This window comes from Caretta caretta, chromosome 2 (genome assembly GCF_965140235.1).
Source record: "Caretta caretta isolate rCarCar2 chromosome 2, rCarCar1.hap1, whole genome shotgun sequence".
Taxonomy (NCBI): domain Eukaryota; kingdom Metazoa; phylum Chordata; order Testudines; family Cheloniidae; genus Caretta; species Caretta caretta.
In genome coordinates, this window is record NC_134207.1 from 254,908,398 (window position 1) to 254,921,847 (window position 13,450).

The 13,450-nt window shown below is 41.0% G+C and overlaps 1 protein-coding gene across 4 annotated transcripts in view; it reads right to left on the reverse strand.

The window, feature by feature from the left end:
• Window positions 1-13,450, reverse strand: part of GALNT11 (polypeptide N-acetylgalactosaminyltransferase 11) — a 96,672-nt gene that overhangs the window by 35,254 nt on the left and 47,968 nt on the right. For all 4 annotated transcript variants that reach the window (XR_012667302.1, XM_048837559.2, XM_075125999.1 and 1 more), the window contains exons 5-7: window positions 10,251-10,376; window positions 6,409-6,658; window positions 2,954-3,071 (exon numbers count right to left, since the gene is read on the reverse strand). Coding sequence is in view for 3 of the 4 variants with exons in the window: in XM_048837559.2 (XP_048693516.2) it covers window positions 2,954-3,071; window positions 6,409-6,658; window positions 10,251-10,376 (494 nt within the window). In the remaining variant the exon portion in view is untranslated. The remainder of the gene's footprint in view (window positions 1-2,953; window positions 3,072-6,408; window positions 6,659-10,250; window positions 10,377-13,450) is intronic.

Consider the following 13,450-nt stretch of genomic DNA (forward strand, 5'->3'; position numbering starts at 1 on the left):
AACCCGGATAGAGTGGACACAGTGATACTGGTATAAAAGTGCTTTATTACAGTATAGGTATTCCCATACAGGCAGGGCACCTTTATACCAGTGTGTCCACACTAGGACTTGTAACAGTAAAACTATAAATTGGTTTAAAAAAAAAATCACACCTGTCAAGGTTCCTTCCCCACTCTGAACTCTCGGGTACAAATGTGGGGACCTGCATGAAAACCTCCTAAGCTTACTTTTACCAGCTTAGGTTAAAACTTCCCCAAGGTACAAACTATTTAACCCTTTGCCCTTGGACTTCCACTGCCACCACCAAACGTTTATCTGGGTTTATTTATTAGGAAAGCGTTGTTTGGAAATGTCTTTCCCCCCAAAATCCTCCCAACCCTTGCACACCACTTCCTGGGGAAGGTTTGGTAAAAATCCTCACCAATTTGCATAGGTGACCACAGACCCAAACCCTTGGATCTTAAGAACAATGAAAAAGCTTTCAGTTTCTGAAAAGAAGGATTTTAATAGAAGTAAGAAGTAAAAAAGAATCACCTCTGTAAAATCAGGATGGTAAATACCCTACAGGGTAATCAGATTCAAAACATAGAGAATCCCTCTAGGCAAAACCTTAAGTTACAAAAAGACACAAAAACAGGAATATCCATTCCATTCAGCACAGCTTAATTTCTCAGCCATTTAAAGAAATCATAATCTAATGCATATCTAGCTAGATTACTTACTAATTTCTAAGACTCCATTCCTGTTCTGTCCCCGGCAAAAGCATCACACAGACAGACAGACTCTTTGTTTTTCCCTCCCCCCAGCTTTTGAAAGTATCTTGTCTCCCCATTGGTCATTTTGGTCAGGTGCCAACGAGGTTATCCTAGCTTCTTAACCCTTTACAGGTGAGAGGATTTTTCCTCTGGCCAGGAGGGGTTTACCCTTCCCTTTATATTTATGACATATATTTACCTCTGTCAGTCATACTGGTATAACTTTGAAGTGTTGACCAGGGATTAGAATGGACTATCTATTTATTACTACTAGTATAAGGTTAATCATTTAACCTTAACTTCAGCATCCCTACTGTTCCTGCTACAGTACATGTGCAACACAATAACCTGTGTAACAGGTCATCATCTTGATTAATCAATCTCCTGTCCATTTCAGAGTATCCGCAAACTTAACAAGTACATTTTTTCTCCACCTTAATATAACAACCTCCATTAAGCAAACACTGTTAAGTCCTGTAAGTGGTTGTTTAAGACAGGTTTCCCACATGTGCTGTATGCAGATACATATACATGTGTGTGACTTGTAATCCCTTTTGCATGTACGAGTTAAAATGTTTGCCCTACTTTATCTTCTTTCTGGTAACTAAAATTCAGGGATTTTAAGGCCAGAAAAGACCATATTGATGATCTAGTCTGACCTACATAACACAGGCTAGAACATGTCAACCAATAATTCCTGCATTAACCCCATAACTTCTGGTTGAGCTAGGACACCTGTTTTAGAAAGATATCCAATCTTCAGTTTGCACCTTGCTTCCATTCTGAGTTTTTCCTAACTTCAGCTTCCAGCCACTGGATTTTGTTGTGTGTTTGTCTGCTAGACTAAATAGCCCTTGACTCTCAGAAATCTTCTCCCCAAGTAGGTACTTACAGACTCATCAAGTCACCTCTTCACCTCCTCTTGGATAAGATAAATAGATTGAGCTTCCTAAATCTCTCACTGGAAAGCAGATTTTCCAGGCCCTGAGTTCTTCTAACAACTCTATTCTGAATCCTTTCCAATATTTCAACATCCTTTTAAAAGCAGGCATGCCGTACTTGGACACAATATTTCAGTAACGATCTCTCTCCTTCTACTCAATATGCTCCTTCTTATACATCCAAGGACTGATTTACGCCTGTAGCCACAGCATCACCATACGAGCCCCAGTTCAGTTGGCTTTCCACCATAACCCCAAATTTGTTTTCAAAGTCACTGATTTCCAGCATTCAGCCCAACATCCTGTAAATGTGACCTACATTCTTTGTCCCTATCATGACTCAATTTGCAAACAGATTTGCTTAAAGTATTTTTATTTTGTACATTTTGTGCAGCAGGGGCTAAGAAACATTTGCCAGTGCTGGTTTCCTTAATGAGTCCCTGCCTCACATTTGCCCATACCTAGTGACTGAATCAACATTCCTTATACACTCAAAGGTGCCTACTACTTGTTTGAAAAAAGTTCAAAGCAGTTTAATTATTTTTAAATTTCTACCCTGCAAACAAAGAAGAGATAAAATGTAACACAAGCCTAATGAACCAATTACAGTGGAACCTGCCGATAGTAACTTTCTGCCCATCTTTCTTCAACAGCTCAGACTAATCTTCTGCATGATCCCTAATTTGTACCGTACCTGTCTAAACTGGGATTCAAGCTCCTCTGAGAAGGATTCTAGGAGGTTTGTAAAGAGCCTATAAGCCTACAGAAATGTTATGTAAATAAACCTGTTTATATTAAAAGGGCAACTGGCAGCTTGAAGTTGAGTCAATTTCACGAACTGAATAAAAAGTAGTTTCACGCTGCCGGTGTCTCCTCCTGCCAAATTTGTCATTTTACAAACCAGATTCTCTTATTTCAAGTCTCTCTCTCTCTCTCCCTATGCTATGTGAAAGACCCAGACAAGCAAAAGGGGAAACTGTAAAAGTGACTAAAGATAAGTGCTGTCAAACACTATAGAATAAAAGTCAAAAGGGAGAACATTTTTCCCCCCTTTAAACTTCCAGTTACAATCAAATTAGTTCTTACAGTAGTGGATCAGAAATTTCAGAGTGTTTTTTTTGTGAGTTGAAAGCATCCTTTGAAAGGAAAATGAAGGCCCCATATACCTTCAATAGGCAAATAGAAATTCCAATGCTAATGAATCTCTGCTTAGGTAAGGGAACAAGTAGAGCACCTACTGTAATACAAACCAATTACCCGAAATGATATTTCCAGATTTTCTCCTCCCCAGATGTCCATGCCACTATCATACTGTCCAAGTTCATTGAAGTATTCTCTATCCATAGCAAACAAACCTCCTGCCATAGTAGGTGACCTAGAAGAGAAAAAGTTAAAAATGAGTTCCCATTGTCTACACACTCGTTTTAATAAAAAAAAAAAAGTTACTCTAGCCTAATCATCAAGTCCCCAGTCCTACTACTGGATCCAGATGGTTGGATCTCATTGACTATGACTGCATGATTGAAGTAATCAGACCAGGTCTCAAAAGATCCTATAATTTATTTATTTTTAAAGGAAAGTGTATAAATATGATCTATGATCTCTTGCTGTTCCATCACGTATAACTGTGCAACATACATTTATCTGATGTGTACCTTTAAACAACACTTAGCTAATGTGAGCGAGGTACCTTTTAGTTTGTGCCCACAGCACCCACATGGGGAAGTGACAGCACAGCATGCTAGTGCACACGGCCATCCATGCACCCATAGTCCAAAATGCAGGGCTATGAAAACAAGCCCTCAGTCTTCCTTCAAATGCAAATAGCTGGCTGCATAGAAACCAAATTACTCTTTTGCAATGACATCACCAGCATAAGTGCACTGCCACCCTGCCTAGTATCCAGTCAGGTTATATTTTTGTCTCTTTAGCTCTGACACAGTACCTACATTTTCTGGTTAACTGATTACGTTGCTCTGGATCTAAAATGTATGGATGTACTTGTTCATTATATGTACAAATGTACAGTGATGTGCGTACAAATCAAAATGATTATATATTTCCCTCTCATGAACAAAGGGCTAATATAGGCTGGTCCTGACCTGACTGGGGAAAAAATATATTCCAGTGTACACTGTACTTTCTGGTATCACCTGAAGTAAGTAATAATTCCCTTTCTGTGTGAAACAAGGATCAAGCTTAAAGTATGCAGTCCAGTAAACCTAATAAGGTGTAATTAAATTATTTATCTTGTCTCACAAACTGAATTTAAAATCAGGAGTACTGATGTTTCATCATTAATAAAATCATCAGGTTATCCCCCAATTGTTACAACTCTTCTACAGTTGAGTATTTGTTCTCGCCGGAGGTTTTCCAGCTCTTTGTCCCTTCTATGCACTGCCTCTTATATAGCATTTTTACTGTGTCAATATATTTTGTAAAAAGAAAAGGAGTACTTGTGGCACCTTAGAGACTAACAGATTTCTTTTTGCGAATACAGACTAACACAGCTGCTACTCTGAAACCAATATATTTTGTAAACATCTGAACGTTAGTTACTATTCTACAACCTACATCCTAAATTGTTCCTGTATGACCAATACCTCTTTTTATAAGCAGGAAGTCCCTGTCTGCTGTTGCCCTGGCAAAGTGTAAGGCGCAGAGACGGGGGGAGGAAAGAGCAGTCCATGCAAACATGCCATGTGGCAGTGGCTAAAGACAGGCATTCCACAATCCTAGTCAGTAAAAATGCAATAAAAGAATCCAGGGTAAGCAGCCCTAAGTCTGGATTCCCTTGTTTGTTCTGACATGGTCTTCTGCTGTAGGATTTGTCCCTCTAACATCTGGGTAGAGAAGAATCCAGCACATTTGGATTATGAAGGTTTCTAAATAGATGACAAAACAAAAGACTTTCCATTAGGTGGAAAGTGATATTCAGAGATTTTAAAAAACAAACTTTTAGAATATTGTTTAAGCAATGTGAGAGCTTCTCTAAATGGGGAAGTCACTCTCAAACTCAGGAAATTTAGTCACTGTAGATGATGGGACTCCATTTAAGTACCAACATTGTCTTTGGGCTCAATCCCAGAATCCTTGGAAGACGGGCTGCTTTGCCTACACAGAGGACTGCATCTTCAGGCACATGGTGGATTATCTCTAACCAAGATTCCTAATTTAAAATTTTCGTTGATGGATCTCCTCCACTTTTCTCCCATGTGTCTTCTAACTTCAGAAATACCTGCAGTGATCTTTTCTCAAATAGATTCTTGCTGAGCCAGTTTATTAAGAAATACCATGAGAAGTTTCTTGGCTTCCTTAGGTCAAGCCTTTTGGTGGGAAAATCCGATGTGGAAAACCTGATGCACGGTCTTCAAACCAGTGTTGGAGCAGCTTATGTCATCTCGAAGCATTGTTAATTCACATTCCAAGGGCAGAGGAGGACAAAAACACACAGCCAAGTTTCAGAGCCCATCCCAGCGATAAAATGTAATAAAGCACTAACATTCTGCCAGAAATTAGTTGAATTGTTTTGATTAAAGCTCCCTTTTTATGAAATCAACCTAGTGTCAATGAATGGTGCTGGATTAACAGCCCAACAGACTGAAGACCTCTAAACTAGAGAACATATGCAACATATCAGCTTCTCCACATTGCTCTGCCAGCTTCAGCCTTGCTCTTGGAGGGATTCCCCTGCACAAGCCATTTCTACTGCAGTGCCTAACCAATATCTGCCCTCTCTGCTAAGACAAAGTTTCCAAAGGTGGTGGCAATTTTATAACATGGACATGTCCAGTAGGAATTGGACTGATACTGTTTATTTCTGATAGGCCACCAGACACCTATTGTATAGTAGAAACATCAAAGAAGGTGCTGCCAAGTCCCAGTGCTCATCTTTTGCCTTGAAGAATGACCCTGGGAAGCACTTCAGGCCGGACTCCAAGGGTTGACCATAGAAAGGATGGATGATTTCAAAGTATTCGCCACAAAGCTTGATGGCGTGGCTAACAGTTTGAGGCAGCTTTTGCATCCGTGCACATTCAAGTAGAAAGCTTTATACCAAGATAAATGCTAAAATCTAAAAGAAAAAAATTTAAAAGACTATCTGAACGGAAAGAAGAGACTCTTGACATGAAAGCTTTTGAGAAAAACTGGTACAACAGTTCTATCATTGACCATGACATTTGCCTTCTTGTTACGAAAGAGAAGAATTTTCCAAAGCTAGCCTTTCGTTAACATTTGGCCACAAACGTTCCAGAGCTCATGCCAGATGGATACACAGCATATCACTATGGCACAGTTGATAATCAAAATAAGCATCATTAAGGCAAACATATAGCAATACATAGCTCTACTATTAAGGTACTGGATAATACATATTTACATACATACAGAATAGCCTGTAAACTCTTCAGGGTACAGACCATGTCTTATCTGTCTGTAGAGCACCATGGCAAACATGGTGCTATATAAATCTCTAAAAAGGTGTTTTTCTTGCCCTTTAAAAGCAGGCAAATTTGGCGAGGCTAGCCTTTTCCCGTTGTTAAAGTTTAATTTTCTCTTAAACTAACTCAATAAAAATGGAGACAGACCGACCCTTGGCAATGCAAGTCTCTGCTTTTAAAGCTACACATCTCATTTATGAGCTGGTCTCTATTTACCGCACGTTACTTATAATTGTCAACTTGCTTCCCAACAGGCAGGCGAAATCTTACTTGATTGGCGCAGTGGCTCCCTCAGGTCCTTCTAATTCTGACAAAGGAACAAGATCCCATTTAAAGTGCAGACCCCAGTTAAACCCTCCACGCACAACAGGGGAAGAGCTGTAGATGAGCGTGTCAGCACTGATTATGTCAATCACGGGGCACACCACCGTCTTGCTGTCTTCTCTGATTGGCACCAGCAAAGGTTGTAACCACATCTCATTCACTTCACAGTGGCTGTCCAGGAACACCAGCACTTTTCCTGAGAAGAACAAAAAGCATAAAAAATATGCAGGTCTCTGAAAACACTAAATATATATACACAGATTATTTCTATCAGAGGACTGAAAGCATACACAACAGAGGGAGATGTCATCTCCTCTGGATTGGGATTATTATCTAAAGAAATCCACTAGGATATATTGCATTGTAAAGACAGCACCACTTTTACAGGTATCAGTACTAAGTATATCAAATATAACTGGGAAAGGGGGGGCGGAATACAATTTCCAAATAAAACCTTGATGGTAGCAATTATCTCTGAGTCCGCTGCTGCTAAAGGGTTTCCTGCAGAGAAATCTTACCGTCTAGCCTGAAGGAGCAGAGTACAGAACTTAACTATCGACAATAATACTGATTACAAAGTAATGCATATGATTCTACATACACTGCACAGACTGCGAGAGCAGCACAGTTCACTAACAATAATGGGAAGCTCCCCTGCTGTGAGAATGAAACAACTCTTGTTCCGCCGTCACTCCAACAATTTTTAATTACTGCATTTATTCTGTTCTAGCTCCCATGAAAGTCCAAGGAAGTCCTTCCGCTGAGTTCCACGAGACCTGGATTAGGCCATTACTGCAGGTATTTTTTCGCAGCTCAAACAGATTCTCCACCACCCTGGCAAGGCCCAGAGGATTCTCTCCTATCACTATAAACCTCCACACCGATCCTCAAAAAGCCAAACAAAGGAAGCATCCCCTTGTCTGAGAGCTAGACATTAGTAGCCAGAGGGGTGGAAGACTCTGAAGAGCTGATATCACAAGCCAATTAAGTACCAAAAAAAGACTATCAAAAAAGCTCCACAATGAGTGTTATGCAGTCTTACTCATGCAACAGAAGATCCGTGGAGACCAAAGGTGTAATGCAGGGGGAGGTAGTTGGAAGACACTCGTGGTCTGATAAGCATACAAGGAACCTCACATGAAGAAAACATCATTCATTCAGGTAGTTCACAGACAAACTAAGTTTCACATCATCAATCTTGACTATTCACATTTAAAGTAATTTCTCGCTCAAATGTGCAGTTATTCATAATATTTCCTTTGGCAGAAATATTTTGGTAAGCATTTTAACCAGATTCAGTGCTGTGTTGCCATATATACACACAAACTTTATATACATATATATATATGTATGAAACAAATACACACAGAGACCACTTAAACTCAGAGTCTGACCACCAGTTTTATACTGGTGTATCACAGATCCATGGCGTTTAAGACCACAAGAGACCATTATAATGATCTAGCCCTATCTCCTGCATAATACAGCCACAGAAACTCAGGCCTGTCAAGAGAAATTTGGGATCCCAGTGCATCATGTTTGCTAAGGTCCCACCCCTTCCTATTTGATTTTATTTACACTTATGTTACAGACATTTTGGAAACCACCTTGAGCTCAGGGTCCAAGCACAATTGTCCCCTCTTTGTCCTCTCTCATCAGCCCTGCACCCAGTAATTCATGATGTAAGAGCAAAGTCAGGGCCAATATTATTAGGGACAGATTCTGTTAGTCTTACTCACATTAAATAGCACCCTACTCCTTGTAAGAGCCATTAGTTTGTGTGGGACTATTCACCACAATTAGAGATGCTAAAATCTGGACCACTGGGAATAAAGGAGAAGTCTCCAGGCTTAGTCAGTGTAAAAATTATTCTGAAATTTTATTTTAGAAGAGAAAAGTGATGTGATATTGGGATAATTGAGGAGAGATGGGAGAGGACTTGATACATATCATGGTGAAGAGTGGTATATGAACTAGATACAGAGAGGGGTAACAAGCAATGTTCAAGCCAATAACCTAGGAACTTCAATAGTGGTTTCCTTTCTGGATCATGTTATTACAATGCTAACAAGTAACAGACTAATTTAGAAATTATCTTGTAGCACACAGTCTCTCACATGCCAAAGAATTTATCCATGATGTACATTAACATAAAATGTACCCTGGCTACATAAAGCACAGATATATTCTATCCCAATTAACTACTGTAATGACAACTGAAATACTACAGGTGAGAAGTTTCAGAGTAGCAGCCGTGTTAGTCTGTATTCGCAAAAAGAAAAGGAGTACTTGTGGCATGTCTCTAAGGTGCCACAAGTACTCCTTTTCTTTTTACAGGTGAGAAGTAGCTCAGTCATGCATGTGAATTAGTAGCTTACTCAGGAGTCTTTCTAAAGTGCCTTAATGAGAAAGCAAAATACCTCACAGTTCAACAGCTGTCACTTGAGACGAAGTATTCTGCATGTATGTTATCCAATATATAATGAGCTGGGCTCTTGGGTGGGAGAGAGAAAATCCTGCACTGTTTTACCAAGGTTCATGAACCACTGTTGCTCTTCCCAATTAGAGCAAATTAATCTAAATGAACTGAGATGCATTTACTGCAAAAGTAAATTGCCTCACTGGTTTAATTTTGGTAAGATTTAAAAGGGACACCTGGGCCAATTGGGACCCAAAATTTAGGTTATATAAAAAGGCTGGTGGGGGGGGGGTTGTTTTTCTAAAACACATGCACAGGCAAAATTCTTCCTTCACTTACACAGTGTAAATCTGCTGAAATTAACTGATTTATTCTAGATTTACATGCAAGTGAGGGCAGGCTCTGGCCAACACTGCTAAGTACCGACTGATCTTTGTGCCTCTTGTTTCTTGTAGGGGGAGCGAACACATATGAAGGGTGCTTAAAAGGTATTCAGGTAGCGGACTTCCTTCCCACAACTCAAGCTGAAAGCTTCAATTTATTTTCTTCATTAGCAAAAAAATTATTTATTTTCCCATAAATGAAATCCCTGCTACTTGTAAGAAAACTAATCATACAGAACTTGTGTGAAATACAGTCTGTCAACACCACTTCTTATGACCAGCTACTTGAGCAGTCAGGTAAAGCCAGAGTCCTGATCTACTTTTGTTTTATAGGAAAACTGATCCCTAATCCTGCCCAGGTCTCCCAACTCAGCAAAGTGAAAGAATGATCATGTCCGGTGGCCACTTACTCTTCTCAAAGCTTCCCTTTCATTCATTATGTACTGAGTATGACTCTTTTGAAGGCACTTCATTTCTAGCAAGCTGCCATATCTTACATGGTGACAGCTTTACTTAAACAGTTAAACCTGTAAATGCACTTTAATGCAAAAGTTCTTAATGTATCAACTGCCACAGAATAAAGCTGGAGTAACTAAATACAAAATAAACACTGATAAATGTTGTAGGAAAGAGTACCAAGATGGCTCAGTGATTTTTATCTGAACTAACATGAGCTCAAACACATGTAAAAAACACGAAACAGTGAATAATAAGTGATGCCAAGGACTGACTTATAGGAAATCTGATTGATTCTCTGCCCCTTAGCCATCAAGAGATTGCTGCATAAGCTGTAAGTTCAGTCCACTAAAGGAAAGCAAGTGCATCACATCACTCATCATCATCCCCTTTACCTAACAAAAAGCCCTACTGATGATCACCATATGGACTATGTCAGATACTCCTTGGCTGAACGGATTGTGGCTACAACACAGCTGCTGCTTAGGTGTATGGAGAACGTATTAAAGGAAAGAAAAGACAGGGTATACCTGTAGCATGAGATGCTCCAATCATTCTTCCTCGAATCAGCCCCTCTCGCTTTTCATTTCTTACCAGCTTTGTGTTTCTTGGAAGATTTTTTTTGATATATTCATCTAGGTCTTTTTTCAAATCAACTGCAAACAAGAGAACAAATACAGGAAGCCAATTTAGTCATAGCTTCACTGCAGTTGCATGTAGAGTAAAAACAGCAAAACTGTGTAGCATGCAGAGTGATCAAAAACCTCCTTTAGATGTTAGTTGACAACCTTCAACATGAATTCTGTTCAATTTCAGTGAAGTCATTCCAGGTAGTACACCCAATCCCAAGACTCCTTGCCACTTTTTGTAGCTTTGCAATCATGTTATCCTATTAAGTGTTTCTCTTTTCCCCTGCTGCTGTGTGCGACATCCATGGAGACAAAATGGCAACTGGCTGTATAGGGAAAAGGATGGAACTGGCCAAGTGCTGTGTGCCGACAGCGTAGCCTATCATGCTGACCAATATTGTCTCAATGTTTCCTTGTTCCTGTATAGATCCATCTGTATCCACCAGCTGTCTCTTGTTTTATACTTAGATTGTAAGCTCTTTGGAGCAGAGACCATCTTGTTTTGCTCTGTGTTTGTACAGTACCAAGTACAATGAGGTCCTTGTCTATGACTGGGGTTTCTAGGTGCTAATAATAAAAAATTAATTAACACAAAAAGGAATATTTCTCTCTCTCTCATCTCTTTCCAATGTAGCTATCTTAGGTGTTATATCCACTATTGCTACAAATAACACTTTCAGACAGTTGTGTGATTTAAGTTAGCAGTGTCCTACAAAGATCACCACTCTAAAATAAACCTTAATGCCTTCGAGGAGGAAAACATCTATCAACAACTCAACAGGTATGGATAATGAAAGTATTGGTCCATTTTTTTCTCTGCTTTTGCAAAATAGTGTCTAAAAGATATGCAAAGTAGTTTATGACTCCGATTGCACCTTTCCAGAACCCAAGGAGGATCAAAACACACTCCGGAAGAAGTACATGCTTTTGAAGGAGAGCAGAGATCATTATTACGGCCTGTAAGTACCACCTTAATACAAGTATATAATGATGGTAAGAGGCATTGTACTTCCTCAGTCTTTTCAATGCCAAAATTTCCCACGTAAAGGAAAAGCGGGCAGCAGGCTACTGTCATTGGGGGGAGGGACTGATGAAAGCCAGAATACTGGAGAAGAGTAACGGAGCACACAGAGACATGGAAAAGAACAAATGAAGTCACAGTGAAACAGCCGGCCAGCTGGGATATTACAAGGACCAGGGTTATGGAAGATTTTACAGAAGAGGAAGAAACATTGGAGTAGAAGTAGCGTAGTAGAGAGAAATCGCATCGGCCTGCTAGACATCAGTTATAAGAAGAGCAAAGTCATTGTCAACAGGATTAATACATCAGTGGAATGGATGAGGAGGGCAAAGCTGTGCGTTCTTACAAAGGACAAGGCAATTTTTTATCAGGGAGATGGTGAAGAAGCAAAAAGGAATTCCTGATACTGTCTTTATATATTACAAAAACAGAACAGTGACCATACTGGGTCACACTATGGTCCATCTTGCCCAGCATCCGGTCTTGAACAGTAGCCTATACCAGAGCTTCGGGGGAGCACACAGAATAGAGCTATTACAGAGTAACCCACCCATCTTCACTCCTGGCTTCCTAGGGATGTCTACACTGCAACGTAAATCCGTGCTTGAGCTCGGACTCCAGCCTAAACACACCCTCTTCCGTCTACACTGTATTGCACTAACCCAGGGCTCAGACCCAGTTTGAGTCAAGCCGGGAGCCAGGGTCTGAGCCCTATTGCTTTGCAGTATAGATGCAGCCCTGCTTGACTCGGGTTCTGGGAATCATCTAGAAGTATCCCACAATTCCATGGGACAACTTCTTTAGTACTTTCTATCCCAACAACCTGCAATCCACTCTACTGAAAAAAGAACTCACACACACACACGCCCATTGGCAAATGGCGGCAGTCCAGGTCAGCATTCACCCCTTCTCTTCCGATCACCGATCTGCAAGCACACCATCAGAGCGCCTCCTGGGTTTGCAACGGAGAGCGAATCAATCGAGCCTTTGCAAAGCAAGCTACTTCCTCATCATGGCAGCACTGCCAGATTTTGACGAACCTCTGGTGCAAAGCCCGTAAAACTGTGGACTTCAGAAAAATCACCGGGAATGACTAGGCATAGCAGCAGATAGTTAAAAAGCTGTCAGCTCTGCAGATTTTCTGGACAGGTGATCAGTGCAGAGAGCGCATTAAGAGGCTGAAGAGCAAGTACTGGAAGACCAGGGACAAGAACCGCACGTCGGGCAACTTGACCATTTTATGAGGACTTTGACTGGGTCCTGGGCAGTACGCCCAGCACGGAGCCAACCATGGTTCACGATGACCTGGTCAGCCAGGATGATGCCCTGCTGGCCCTTGAATCCAGCATGAAGGCTGACAGGAGCCAGCAGCAGGCTCCCAGTGAACAACATGAAGTGACTTTAAATGAAAACAGTCCCAGAGCAGGCCATGGATGAGGCTCAGCTGCAAATTCTCAGTCCCTACTTGGAAGAACTCTTTGATCCTCTCCCATGGAACAGCCTGCTGCTGAGCCTGCAGAGAACCTGGTGGAGACAGAAGCTGCCCCAGAGCCTGAGAAGTGTCTGACTTGAAGCGCACTGCTACAGTAATGGAGGGGCTTCTGCTGTAAGAAGCAATGCAAAAATGATAAGACCCAGCTTCCAATGTTTAGCCACTAATGGCTGACCGTATCACAGCAGCCAGGCCTCCCCAATCCCACTCTTCCTCCTCCCGACCCAACACATGGAGCTCAAAATGGTGATTTGGAATTTCAAACACTCAAACAGCTGTAAAGGTTATTTTAACTGTCTCAGAGGTTTGCTAGGGTCATTCGTGTTTTCCTGTCAATAAGAAGATATTTGCTACTCTGTAATCACTCCTCCTGGGCGAGGGAGAGGGAGAGAGTGAGTGAGTGAGCGATCATGTGTGCATGCGCGCGCTATTTCCAAATCTAGTCCATTTCAGTTCGAGTGTACTGTCAGTTATTTCCCAGAACTGTGCCGGGTGGAGTAAAGAGGCATGTTTGTGTGCAGCCATAACAGGGTAAGCCACGTGTGAGCTAACACAGTATCATGTTAATTCCCTCATGGCTGCTGACCC